The sequence below is a fragment of the Homalodisca vitripennis genome, unplaced genomic scaffold (genome assembly GCF_021130785.1).
Source record: "Homalodisca vitripennis isolate AUS2020 unplaced genomic scaffold, UT_GWSS_2.1 ScUCBcl_3631;HRSCAF=9282, whole genome shotgun sequence".
In the NCBI taxonomy this organism is placed as follows: domain Eukaryota; kingdom Metazoa; phylum Arthropoda; class Insecta; order Hemiptera; family Cicadellidae; genus Homalodisca; species Homalodisca vitripennis.
Window position 1 is genome coordinate 11,506 of NW_025779754.1, and position 14,733 is coordinate 26,238.

The following is a 14,733-nucleotide window of genomic DNA, read 5'->3' on the forward strand; positions in this document are numbered from 1 at the left end:
CTAATTGTCCTTTTTTTTATCGAGAAGTTTAACTTGCAGACACTTGAAAACAGTCTCTATAAGTAAACAATGGCAAGTGAGCGATATCAACACAACACATACTCTTTCTTTAGAAGTATTACCAACTGAATGTACTGGTATTCCCACCGACCAGTGTGCTGGATGTACGTTGTAAACGATTCCAGGAACTTTTTGATTGTACCCTATATTTATAAATAAGCTGTTTTCAATTTTTATTCATAAAATATAACTTAGATTTGTGTTCAATACATTTTAATAAATGACTCTCTTATTACAGGCCAGTGTAATCCTGTGGGATTTCAAAAAACTAAATATTTTGTTACAATATGAATCACACAAAGTACGTGTAGAAGCAGTTGTTTTCTCAAGTTGTGATACCTACCTCATCTCTCTTGGAGGACCAGATGATAGTAATATTGTTTTATGGAACATTGAAGTCAAAGAGGCTCTTTGTGGTAAGTAAGTAAATATCCTAGTGGTTATTAAAGATTCTGAGACCTGAAACCACTTGTTTTGTGATGGACACTAATATGTCTCAACTTTTTATTGCAGGCAGCTACGCATCAGACCGAACATCGGGGGATGCTGTCACATTGTCTCCTATGAATCTCAGAGGGCCCTGTTTTATGACAGGTGGTGAATGTACACTCAAAGTATGGACTTTGAATGTTTTAGACCGAAACCTCCGCAGTATGAATGTGTCACTTGGCAAAATCAAACGGATTATAACTTGTATTGAGGTATAGTAAATTGTATAATATAATTTGCTATCCCCCTTTTTAAATTGAGTTATCACATAATATTTTTAATTTTGTGCAATATCTAGATATTAATTTTTTACACTAGTTATGTTTTTTGTTTAAAGTTTGTTATTGACGATGTAAGGTTTGACAGGATAACAGGGTTTTGGACATTTGCCATTGTTGTATGTTACAAAAGGTATAACACAATGTTTCGAGAATTGGAATCTATCCTCTTCGTCAGGCGTGGGAGGTATTAGTAAAACAAAGAAACAGAAAAAAGAGAAAACAGGAAAGGAAAGGGTTCAAACATACCCAAAAGCTGCTTGGAGACTAGTCCAGGCGTTGTTACTATAGAGAATGTAAGTCCCGAGCACAAGTTACGAATACGAAAAACACAATCACACATCACACCGGCATGGATGAAAGTGGGATACTAACATAAAAATCGATGTTGATTCTTTCTTTGGCTCCATGTTGTGTTATCTGAAACAATGGGACAGGAAGGCGATTGGGAGGAAGGGGTAAAGGCAAGTTTAGTCTATATATAGTTTAGTCTATAGGAATGCGTTACATGTTACAAAAGGTATAACACAATGTTTGGAGGTGTTAAATCACTATCAGTGGAGGACTGTTACGACATATAGTAACAGATACAAAGCTATTAAAAGCACCTGTCTTCATTCGTATCTGTGGTACCATTGAAAGCATGTTAGAACATGTTTTCAATATCCATAGGGTATAACTCGGTGACAGACTTCCCATTAGACACACTAAACATGGACCTAGAGGGGCAGCCGCCAACAAAAGGTATTTTTTGCAGGTACATTTTAGGAACAGTAATAACCTAGTTGTATCGGTTTTTGTTAAACAGATGGAAGTTATTTTTTTCCTAGAGGTTTATTCAATTTCATGTTGTCAGTGGTGATGATGAACAGAACTAGCACCTCCCCTTGTTTCTGTTATAAATCAATCATTTCTGCAAGGCTGTTTTCCAAAAGCGCTAAAACTGGCAAAAGTTTATCCAAAACTAAAAAAGAACCCAGTCACTTTAATAGATAACTACAGACCAATATCCCTTATCTCTACCATCTCAAAAGTAATTGAGAAAATTGTACTTTCCCGTCTCATGAACCACCTTACAACTCATAACCTCCTTACAACCCAGCAACATGGTTTCCTAAGGGGCAAATCAACAGCCTCAGCTCTCATAAGCTTCACTGAGAATATACTGGAGCTACTGGAAGAAGGGAATTCCACCAGTGCCTTCTTCTTGGACTTCAGCAAAGCTTTTGATTGCTTGGACCACGCACTTCTTCTACAGAAAATGGAGAAAATGGGTGTGACAGGGAAAACTATGGAATGGATGACCAGCTACCTGAAGGAGCGTTCACAAATAGTAGAAATCTCATACACAAAAAACAATACAATCTACAAGGTCTCATCTACTCCACTATCGATCAATAGAGGGGTCCCACAGGGCTCATACTTGGCCCTGTACTGTTTATCCTCTTCACAAACGACCTACCGAAAGAGCTTCAGGACTACAGCCGGGTGATGATGTACGCAGACGATACTGCTCTAATTGTAGCCGACAAACAACCTTCGGAGCTTGAGGTGTCATCTTTTATTGCCCTAAGTATGGCAAAACAATACTGTCATCAGAATGAGCTTGTGCTAAACTCAAGTAAAACACAGTAAATAAATTTTGGGCTGAAAACTATAAAAACCTCTAGTCTTCCAGAAGTGGAACTTACAACTGAAGCAAAATACCTTAGGATTATTATTGACAGTAAACTAACCTGGACCTCACACATAAATCAACTATGTAAAAGACTTAACAGCAGTTTATATGTTATAAAAAGGCTAAAAACTACTTGCAACCTGGACACAGCCAAAACTGCATACTTCTCGCTGTTCGAGTCACATTTACGATATGGTGTGACAGTGTGGGGCAACTCCTCAATAACAAATCGGCAAAGAGTATTAGTTTTACAGAAAAAAGCAGTGAGAACATTAGCAGACCTAAATGCTTTGGACTCCTGTCGATCAGCTTTCAAAGATCTAAACATACTGACAGTTGTGTCCTTGTTCATTTTGGAAGTAATCTGCTATGCTGTCTCACAAAATCTTACAAGACTGGGAGAGACACACAACTATAACACCAGAAATGCAAACGACTTCACCCTGCCCAACCATCACCTTACAAAGTACGAGAGGCAGCCAAGCTACATGGGACGAAAACTCTTCAACCATCTACCTGACCATCTAAAGAAAAGCAGTAAAGTGAAGAACTTCAAATCTCAACTGAAAACATGGCTCATCAAACAGACATTTTACTCAATTGACGAATTTGTGACCTGGAACAACTAAAAAATCATTTTTCTTTTCTATCTCTGTATTGTTATTATTATTATTATTGTTATTGCATAGCTTAGCATACTGTGACGCCTATTCTGTACTCTATGTCCATGAATAAAGAATGTTGTATTGTATTGTATGATGACTCACAATCATACACTTTTTTTTAAATTATATAAAAATGAAAATAGTTAATTTCTCTTGTTTGTGTTAAGACAATATCACTTTTCAAGTGCACTAAATAAGACTAACACATTTTGAAAGTTGTCTTATCTTAAAACTTCTTCACCAATAAAGTGAAAATGAAGGTATGTATATATTCAAAACACATTAAAATATAGCACATAGTGTAATAATATCTTCTTATTTCTTTACTTTCTTTATATTATACATATCTAGAAAACATGTTAATAAAAATAAATGGTACAAAATTATATTATAACAACAAAACATATTTTAAGCAGACAAAGTTAGTTTTAAATATAGCCAGGATTGGGAACTAAATTATGTTTGGCAATTTATGTAGTCATATTCATAATGCTAAGACATACACAAATGTGTGTATCACAGAAAGATAAAAGCCTTTTATTATGTTGGAACGTTTCTTTTAAATTTCGGTGGAGCACAAAGGGGTAGCCGGCCGAATTGTGTCTAGGGGTGGCGGTCATTGGAAAGTATGCCACTGATAACCATCACTCAGTAGGTTAAGTGATGGTTGTACCATCACACAGTAATCATATTTTACAAGTATTAACCATGCATTCTCTTTCTTTTATATTTTTAGGCAGACAGCTTGTTCTATCAGTTTGTTCTTACTGTACCACAAGGCAATGTCATTATCCAAGAGCCATTTAAATAAAGAGTATCACTTTTCAATAAAAAGTTGGATACAAGAAAATAAAAAAAGCTCCTGATTTGCTATCACAAACAAAAAAATATTTGTATAACAAGCATATACGTAGAAAGACTGCTAAGTATGAATTTGAGCCTCTTTTTCCAAAAATCATACTTTTATCAATCACAAGACTTTATCTGGAAAAAATTTTTGAATAACATTTTGTTCTGGGTGTTTCAATAACTGTTCTTATCTTTTAAGCTTATTACCACTTCCTGAAAGTGATTTGTTATTCAAATGGAGCATCTTAAAAACAAGTTTTTATAAGGAAAAATTTAAGATTATAACAAAGGATCATTGCACCAGTATAATTTTATTGCATTTTTTACGTAAGACATGGGAACAATAAATTCCAAAAAAAATGACACATCCATTCAGTGTATGTGTCAGTCTAGCGTTTAACATTAGAAAATTCTTTTATGCTCTCAAGTTTCAGTTACTTAAGAGTTATTTTTTTACAATGTGTCAGTGTAATCAAAATATTGTTAATAAATAAATCTCATTTTCTTCAAATTCAAGTGACTTATCCAAAGTGAGACCTAAATTTAAATTATGAAATGTAACACTCTTGGGATAAAAAAATTGCTGTAATTTCGATAACAAATACAACATATATTAAACCCATTTACTGTCTAGATCAGGGCCAATCTTACGAGACAGGCAAGTCAAGTACTTTCATATGTATTTTATTAAAAGACAATAATATCTTTATATATGTATAATACTTGTAGAGTACCAAGAAATGTCCTTCAGTAACTGAGCCAATGCAAGTAGATTTCTAAAGAAAACTATCAAACAGTGTCATATAAAATACAATCATTTATATACTAAAATTAATATTCTTTAGTGTGTTGTTGACAAAACATTTGTCACATTTTTGTACTGAACCATCTCTTCCCTTTCTTGTGTATGTGAATGATCTGTGCAGTTGTTTTTGGGCAACAATGGTCAGTACATCTTGTCACAAATTTTTACATTACATTAACACTCCTATCACCAAAATATACTTTAGGAGTCAATGAAAAAGGTTTGCTCTATAATTTCATTTCATGTGTTGTAAGTTGGTTCACAGATATGTTGATCCAAAGTCTTAAAACATTTTACTTGCAAAGTGTTTTCTTCTCTTTCAACCATAAATATAAGGAACAATATGAGCCACCATTTTGTACGGATTGAACCATTTTAGATCTGATTAGCACCATTGTGTTCTTCTAGTACACATCAATAATTGGGTGTTACTACTCGACTTATGCTCTCATTTTAGGTTTTCTAAAAACACCTGACTTGAAACACTCACTCTATGTGGGCCGTCCCCTGATTTAATGTAAAATTAGATATTTCCTTTAAAAAGTAGACGTTTTTGAATAGTATTGATGTGTATAGTTTTAATTCTTTAACAGTAATGGTTCAAAAAATATAAAGCCATCCACACATGAACTGACTTGTTGGCTGTGGTGGTTGTGATTATTTTCAAAGTAGCATTCAATTGTTATACTCATATTCATTATTTATTTTCCCTACAGTTTTATTACTGAACCTGGACGTGATATTAATAGTCCACTTAACAAAAATGACATTAATTTTGTTATTACCTTTGAAATTACTCACATAGCTGTTCTTAAGAATGTTAAAACATGCCATTTAAAAAAACGTTCACAGGCTGAAATTCTTAAATAAGTCAGTCAACAAGAAAATTGCCAAGAATAAAAACCTTTTAACATATTGTTTTTATCTAAAATTGGTCAAATTTTGAAATTTAAAAATAATATTTTTGATTGTTACTAAAACGTAGATGAAATAGGTATTTAAACTTTCTTGTAAATTTTGCTGTTTTGAGATATCAATGATGGCACAGTAAATATGGACACCCTGTGTAATAATAAAATTATTTTAATTCAAGTAGCTGAGTGAACACACAATTACACAGAACAAGAATAGATGATTAGACACAAATATGTTTCTATTGGGAGTTCTAACCTACCTATAGGTGCTCTGTTGTGTTTAGCTAATAGATTGCATATGCTGCAATTCTCCCTGACCAATTCTCCCTGAGACACAAACAGTTGAACAACCAATCTTCCATGGCTGGTAGTCCAAATTTGATTGAACACTGCCAGTCGGTGGTACAATGAGGTAGCATTAATTGCCATGGATAATAGCGGCCTTAGGGGTTTTTCGTACAAAAACATACACCCTGGTTTCCTAACTAATTTTAATGTTTTATGTGTTATGTACAAAGCTCACTGTGCCATTTGTTATTTAAAAAAATGTTTAACTTTAGGGTTCCGCCCCACTTGCTTTTGGATCTCTAATGCTATACAAATAAATAGCCTGATAAATGGCCTGATAAATAGATTTTCAGAAGGTAAATGGCCTGATAAATAGATTTTCAGAAGGTAAACTAGCCGTAATTATTAAACCCATAGTGTAGCCATGTATTCACAGTAATACATATGTACACTACTCACATAGCTTATTCTACTATCTTGGCTGATACAGTATAAATTTAATATCTACAGTAAACAAAAGTTCCATAACCTAGCAACAGCTGCAGCTGTATACAAACATGTAGAGTTAGCTGAACAAAAAATAATTATACGTTTATATGGAAGAAAAATGTCAGTCAAATTGTGCAATGTGTAGTGGCACTAGGTGTCAAGCTTAAAAAAATAATGCAAGTCTTTACAAAACTTGTAACTTACAATGATGAGATGTCTACACAAAAATACATATATGTGTAATCATCATAAACAACAAACATTTTTATGTGATGAAAAAAATTACAATTTTATTATCTATTAGACCAGTATTTTGAGGTTATGAATACGGAAAGTGATGATGCCAATGACACAATTAAATCATTTAATGCACTAAGAATACTATTTAAACACTGCCATAAAATCAAATTTTAAAATTAAACTGCACATGTATGTCCTCGAAATATGGTTTTGAAGGTTTAATAAATGTGTTAATAATTTTGTTCAGTACTGATTACAATATTTATTTGTGCTATTAGATATGAATACTAGTTATTTACTATAGTTTCTCTTATTTATGTATTTGTGGAAAAGATCAAGATTGGAGGGAAACTATTTTCAGATTTAGTGGAAATTTTGGGTCACCCAAAAAATTTGGTAAAAATTTATTGATTTCGTGCATGGGTGCACTAGTGGTGTAATTAATACTATGAAGAGCAACAACTAAGTATAACTTCAGAACTTTGTAGGGTGAAAATAATTAAATACAATGTCTAGTATGTAAAAATGTAGATTTTCACTATTTGTTTTATCTAGTACTCTATGTAATTGTAAGCTATGTCCTTATTATTTTAGTCTCTTTAAACTTTTAAAAATACTTATAGAGTTATAAAGTTCCCTGTTGTGATAAAATACGTATGGTTTACTATACAATTAAATATTTAATTGTCTCAGAAATTATTATATGTACGGACGAATGTTTATCTCTGTACAAAACACATTGCTCTTTGCATTCAGAGTTAATTCATTGACTGTGGAAAATATCACCTACATAATATCATGCCTGTGACCCATCCTTTACACAATAACAAAGTAATAGATTAAGAAAAATTGCATAAAACTTTAAATGTATGATTTATAAGTAATATCTTAGTAATTGATTACTTTCTTTGTAAACAATTATGTATCTTGTTTAGATTGACTACAGAGATGAGTTTGCCTACTGTGGAACAAGTACTGGTGATATAGTGAAAGTAAAATTGAATTATTCACATGATATCAATATTTTAGATCCAATTGTAAAACCAGTATTGATTGGTTGCTTTGCTAAATTTCCCAAGAAAATATCATCCAAGCAACCTCTTGAAGCTGAGAGGTACAGTCAAGGTAATAAATACTTAATCTTACTAAAAATTTGAATTTGAAATTCTGGTTTTAGTATTTTGTGAATTTATTGGTAAGCATATAGACAATACAGGTATATACTGCATATAAGCCTTTGTGAGTTTTTACAATTAAGAAAGCTAAATATCAAATTTTTATAATATTGCCATTTTACATTAATTTGTTATTATGTTTTAAGATTTACTATTTAATTTATAACCTCAGGTGGTCTACATACTGAAAGGATAAAGCATGTCATTGACACTCTCTTCCAACTCATTCTATGGAAGATCTGGAGATGCATGTGGCGCTGGTTTAGAGCGTGCCACTGTTTACAAAAACGAATTAAAGCAAGCTGCAAGAAAACTTCGAAACAACTTCAGGCCAGATGGCTTATCCAGTGCTGAAGGTGGCTGTTGGAGGTGTGTTCCTGAGAATGTACAGCCGCTGCTTGGAAGATGGCGTTTTCCCAAAAATTTGGAAAAGACAGCGTCTAGTCTTGGCAATCTTAGCAAAGTAAGGGGGATTCCAGCTCCCCATCAGCGTACAGGCCTCTCTGTATACTCGATGTTGATGGTGGAGAAACTCCTCAGGCCATGTCTGACAAGGGCAATTCAGGAGGCTGGCGACCACTCTGCAAGGCAGTATGGCTCCAAGCGGGGGAAGTCAACCATTGGTGCCATCAGAGAAGTAGTAAGTGCGTTTAAGATCGCACATTAGAAGAACCATTACTCCAGGGAGAATGCACTGTTGGCCACTCTGGACATCAAGAATGCTTTTAATTAGACAAGATGGATTGACATGCTGGAGGCTTTGGAGAAACATTTCAGGATCTCATAGTATCTGCTCAGGATGATGCAAAACTACCTGACAGATCGGCAGCTGCTCTTTATGACATCAGATGGTGAACGCAGGAGGGAAGTCACAAGTGGGGCTGCTCAGGATTCCATTTTGGGCCTGACTTGTGAAATCATTTCCTACGATTGAATTTTGCGTTTGCAGATAACTCCAGAGGTTTTCCTCATTTGCATATGCAGATGACATCGCTGCAGTCATTGTCACTCGTAGCACAGAAGACGCACAGTTGGTGCTGAACATGGTAATGCGACACACAAGCTCACGGCTTCAAGAACATTGGTTAACACTGGCGACTGAAAAGACTGAGTTAGTTCTGCTCAAACCGAAAGAATTCCTACAGCCATCCAACTCCAAGTTGGAAGAGTTCAAATTTCAATTTCAATCTTTTTATTGTCGTAGACATGTATTACATGTATGACAAAAGTCAGTAGTACATTATTAATAAATAACATATAAAAATACAATATTTGTATGAAAGTCAAGCCTGAGTAGGAACTAATTTTACATTAAATAATAAAAGAATACAAATGATTATTAAAATAGAGTTTAGGCTAGGAACTCCCCAACCGAATAAAAACAACCCTCTAAATAGGTATTCTTTTAGTTGTTTTTTAAAAATTGTTTTTTCAGTTATATTTTTTAAATGACTAGGGAGCTTCCAAAAAAACCTAGCCCCTGAATTTTGAGGCAGTCCACCCGCCAGAGCCGAGCGATGTTGGGTTTGTCGCAGGTCTACTCGGGCTCGCGTGTTGTGGTCATGTATAGCAGCTCCATCTACTACATTTGCACAATGAAACCTGGCATAGATAATGGTCTCGTAAATATACAAAGATGGAAAGGTCAAAATGCTGTGCTCTTTAAATGCATTTCTGCATGAACTTCTGCGAGATATGCCAGCCACAACACGCACAATTCGTTTCTGTAAAACGAAAACCCTTTTTAGTAAGTACTGAGATGCCGAGCCCCCAAACAAGAAGTCCATACCGCAACCGTGACTCTACCAAACCAAAGTATATTATTTTTAATAACTGAACATGGCGATATTTTGCAAACTGGGAGATCAGGAAGGACGAAGAAGACAAAGAGGCACAAACAAAGTTTATGTGGGATCGCCAAGTCAAGTCATCGTCCACCTGAAGTCCCAAATATTTTACTGATAATTGGTGTTCTATTTTTTCTTCGTTTATTTCAACACATGGAGGCCTGAAGATGATTATTTTTTTTTAATTCTGTAAATTGTGTTTTTTTTTGAAATTAAGATGTAAATTCAGATTATTTAAAAATTGATAGGCCTGTGATAAGACTACGTTACTGTTAATTTTCGAGTTCTTCTGTACTGTAATTAGAAAATATGAAGGCAATATCATCAGCGTACATAACGGTATTTTCGTGGTTTATAGTGAGCACTAAATTATTTATATAAAGGTTAAACAAAATTGGTCCAAGTACTGATCCTTGGGGGACTCCAAATTTAATCTCAATCAGTTCCGAGCAGTGGTTATTGAGTTTTGACAAATTGTTTTCGATCCCTAAGATACGACTCTAGCCACCTCAGTATCTCATTTGCAAAACCTAGGCGTTGCAAACCCTCCATCAGTCCTGTCATGACTGACACAGTCGAACGCCTTAGTCAGATCCACCATTACACCAAGTGTCCGCTGTCTTCTCTCCAGTCCCCGTGACCACATGGATATAAAAGTCGCCAATGCCTCACCAGTAGAGCGGCCCTTGACAAAACCGAACTGCTTGTCTGTTAGAATATATTTGTAAGCAAGTACGGTGATAATCTATTTAAAAAAATAAGTTCAAAATACTTTACTTAGACTTGAAATTTGTGTAATTGGTCGGTAACCAGTCAAGAGACGTACTGTCCCCTCCTTTGAAATACAGGTATCACTAAACTAGTTTTTAGTAAAGATGGAAAAGTAGCTTGCTGGAAAGAAGAGCTTATTATAACAGACAGGGGTTTACATATTGCATATGAACAAGCCTTCAATAATCTATTGGATATGTCATCAGCTCCACTTGAATTCTTATTTTTTAACATTTGATGGCATTTACAACCTCAGCAGGGCTCACAGGATGTAAGAAGAAGGGATATTCCAATCTCGCCAAGAATGATCATTATTAAGTGGTGGTTCAGTTGATTTTTCATTTAAATTAGCTCCAATTGATACAAAATGGTTTATTCAATTATATTACATACTTCCTGTTTATCTGATTCTATTCTGTCGTTGATACGTACAGAAAATGTTATTATTAGCATTGCTACTATTTGTACTTTTCCTTTATTAGCTTTCCATGCATCCTTGCTTTTATTAGTTGATTGCGATAGTATGTTTTTTTAAATAGTTAGCTTTAGCCTGCTTAATTGTTTTAGAATATACGTTTCTTATACTTTTTATAATGAGCTTTATTCGCTTCACTGTTATCCAATTTTAAATTTTCATGTAATGTTTTTATTGTTTGACTTGACACTTTAATACCTGTTGTTACCCATCCTTTATCCTGGTTTCTTCGACCTATTGCGTATTTGTTTCTTAGGGCAAAGCAAAATCAAGAGCATAATTAATAATACTTATGAAAGAATTAAACTGCTCATCTACTGGCTCGGTAACATCGATAGCGTCCCAAGTCTCCTGACTTAGTATGAAGTTCAGAGTAGTCAAGTTACTGGATGTTAGACAGCGCCTAATACACGGGAACCGGTGCGGGCTCCTTCAGGAGGTTCATGGATATGGAGGACTAGCTGAGCGAAATGGTCAGATAACCCAGTACCCAAGACATCAACACTTACATCTTCGTCGACTATGTCAGTCATGACCCAGTCCAGCAATGATTGGCGACAAGCAATAGGATCCACTCGAGTTGGGGAGTTGTAACTAGCTGTCTTAAGTTAGAGGAGGCAAGAAGGTCCTGCATCTCATCTCGCGCACTTGAACCAGCCAACCAATCAATATTTATATCACCAGTGATAACAGTGTTGGTTTTATTGAAGAGTACAAATCTCTGAAAGAATTCTGCAGTTAGGCGTGTAAAATCTCTACAATTACCACTTGGGGAGCGGTATACACCAAAAATGTCAATTTCAAGCGATAAAATATATACAAAGCCTGCAGTGAAGAACCCTGTGTGTACCTGTATACCAAGCTCTTATTTTGGGAGCATGTTTGGTACTTATCAGAAAAAGCTACCAAGGTAACAGTAGCGTTGAGCACACATATCAGGGGTCCGAACATAGGGTGAAGGCGACTCGATTTTGATTACCGTCTCTTTTAATCTGTGGATGTGAGGTTTGGTGATACTGTAAAGAAAGGAAAGTATCGAAAAATAATGGCATCTGTTCAGAGAAAAGCTACTTGAGGGTCGTTAGTTCATACAGGATGATCTATAGGTTATCGCTAGTGTAATGCCTATCAATTTATAGGCGCAAGAACGTAAGTATGTTTTTGACAGCAAGGAAGAGCTCGGATTTGAGGAAGCAGAGCGAGTTTGCAAAAGTTGTGAGCATGTAGAGATGGCAAGTTCACTGGGATGCTCAATCCTGTGAAAATTGGACGAAAATCGCTAACATCACAACGACGTTTATCGCTAACATCATATGATGTTTATCACTAACATCACAGAATGGATCGAGAGACAGCATGGCGAGGTGGGCTTCTTCCTCACTCAGTTCTTGTCGGACCACTGTTATTTTGGATCTTTCTATTTATTATTGTACTTACATTCTACTGGATTTATGACCAATAAGTTTCCAATTTGTAAATTTGCCTTTTATTGTTTTCCATAGCTGGAAATAAATTATATATTTATAAAACTTAGCAAATTACCCATAATTTATATATTTTTATTGAGTATTAATGTTAATTTTTTTTGTCTGTGTTAAAAATAATATTTATATAATTAATGTTTTGTAGGTGTTGGGGCAATTTTGCTTCTAGATGATGACAGTATCATAGTTGGAGCTGGAGATGGGACTGTGGACATGGTCAGGGAGCGAGATGTTAGTCCTGACAGTCTGATACAAAAAAGGACATGGAAAATTGATCAATCCATCTCTTCCAATGTTGATTATGGTAACTATCATTGGCAAATACATGAGTACCAAATTTACTAAACTCTACCAAAATTCTGATCACCGGGCACTTGTCAACAGAGAGAGAGGGATATTCAATTTGATGTGTGCAATGTTGCCAAACTGCAGAAACAAAAAGGTTGCACTTCTGATGTCTAATTTACACACTATAATATAGTAACAACTAATATCATATTTACAATACAGTTAACTCTGCAAAGGAGGTATAGTCCTGGGTTAAAAAATAAAATTATGTTTAGGTTGTGGCATTCTGGATTTGGTTACAACCTGGCATATATTAAACAGGTCAATGACTATATGCAAATGATTGACAAAGTCAAGAAGTATTAATATGCCATTCCTCAAAATTATATTAGATGATCATAAATAGTAATTAACTGAGCATTAGTATAGCCTATTACTTGAGTAGCTGGTCAAATTTTATTTTTCTTTCTTTCTGTCTGTCCGCACAATATCTTAAAACCAAACAAATCTGCAGACTTGATATTTTGCATGAAGCTTCTTTATTTCAATATAGGAAACATCAAGTTCAACGATGTGCATGTCACTCCATGGGATTTGGCTGAGCGTTAGTGAAGATTTTTACATCGGGCTTGTGGGTAACCAACTATGGTGGCAATGAGAAAATCGTAGAATAAATAAATTTGGAAACAAATTGAGTTCAATCATTGACATTTTAACCTGTGACAGTAAAACATGTAACCTAACTGTCCATGTAGATTTTAGATGCCTGTTACATGACACATAGTGTGGCGTACTCTGCTACCTGTACTAACTAGACAACCTGTAGAGCGTTGGGATTGTTTAATGTTCAAGGCCAAATGTTGAATAAGAATTTTGTCTCGTACACAGCCCGTTGGTGAACATATCAATACCTTCCCCTTGCTTTTAAAACAATCAGTTGATTGAAGTCTATATCATAATATTCATATTCTTGTTTATTATAGATTCAAAGGGTATCATAATTTGTTTCCCAAAGATTTATTTAATCCTTTGGATGTTTTGAAGTAATATATCGTGGTGCACCTTTTTTCCATAAACTGTTTCACAACGTAATAGCGTTGAGTATACTTTTTCTGAAAACTGTTTTGCAATGATATTTCGTTGTTGTGTAATAATTTTTCTGTAACATTATTTTTGTCATAAAACTAGCATATCTATATACCAATGATTAAAGAATTAAATTCCCTTTACAATAAAAATAGTATTTTGTACTCTCTTTTATGTTTCCATAGAGTAAGGAGCATTTAATTAAAATTCATTTTTCTACAATAGTTATTTTAATTTATGGTATACCTCTTATTGTAACTTCAGTGTTTAATGTTGTTTTAGATTAGATCCGTTCATGTGGGCTCAACAGTTACATCAGCTCAAAAACTAGGAGATGAACTTCTAATTGGAACAATTCAATGTGAACTTTATGTTATTAACATGAAAACATTTTCTGTCAAACTAATGGCCACATGTCACACCTCTACAATTTACGACATCGCATTTCCTAGGTAAGTTTAATTTGTTGATTCCGTCAAGTCTGCACCTTTTTTTTATCTAACTCCCTATTGTGTAAATGCTTTGAAGTTATTTTTTTCTATCTTTTGCCACAGTTAAGCAAAAGAATAGAATAATAGGACATGTTGTGAAGAAATTAATAAAATCAAGTATTTATTTTAGAAATTATTTAAGGTACTGCATAAATAGCAGCATTGGATAATGAGTATATTGTTATATCTGGCAGACAAGAACCTACATGTTGCAGTTGAACTCCACTGGAAACACTAAATAAAATTAGCAGTGATTCATAACAAACCTGTTTGTTAGTTCTCTATGCGCTTATTTCACCGCAATGCCTTCATAGCCATCCAACCACAGAAAAGATCAGCGGCAGGGGATACCGATAGCTGG

General features: G+C 34.6%; 1 protein-coding gene across 1 annotated transcript in view; it reads left to right on the plus strand.

Moving 5' to 3' along the window:
- Window positions 1–280: 280 nt before the first annotated feature.
- Window positions 281–14,733, plus strand: part of LOC124372615 (cilia- and flagella-associated protein 52-like) — a gene marked incomplete at its 3' end in the record, with an annotated part of 37,110 nt that continues 22,657 nt past the window's right edge. Inside the window, 6 exon segments of the mRNA XM_046831020.1 lie at window positions 281–476; window positions 574–761; window positions 7,691–7,880; window positions 12,653–12,771; window positions 12,773–12,811; window positions 14,164–14,333. Of these exon segments, the coding sequence (XP_046686976.1) occupies window positions 281–476; window positions 574–761; window positions 7,691–7,880; window positions 12,653–12,771; window positions 12,773–12,811; window positions 14,164–14,333 (902 nt within the window).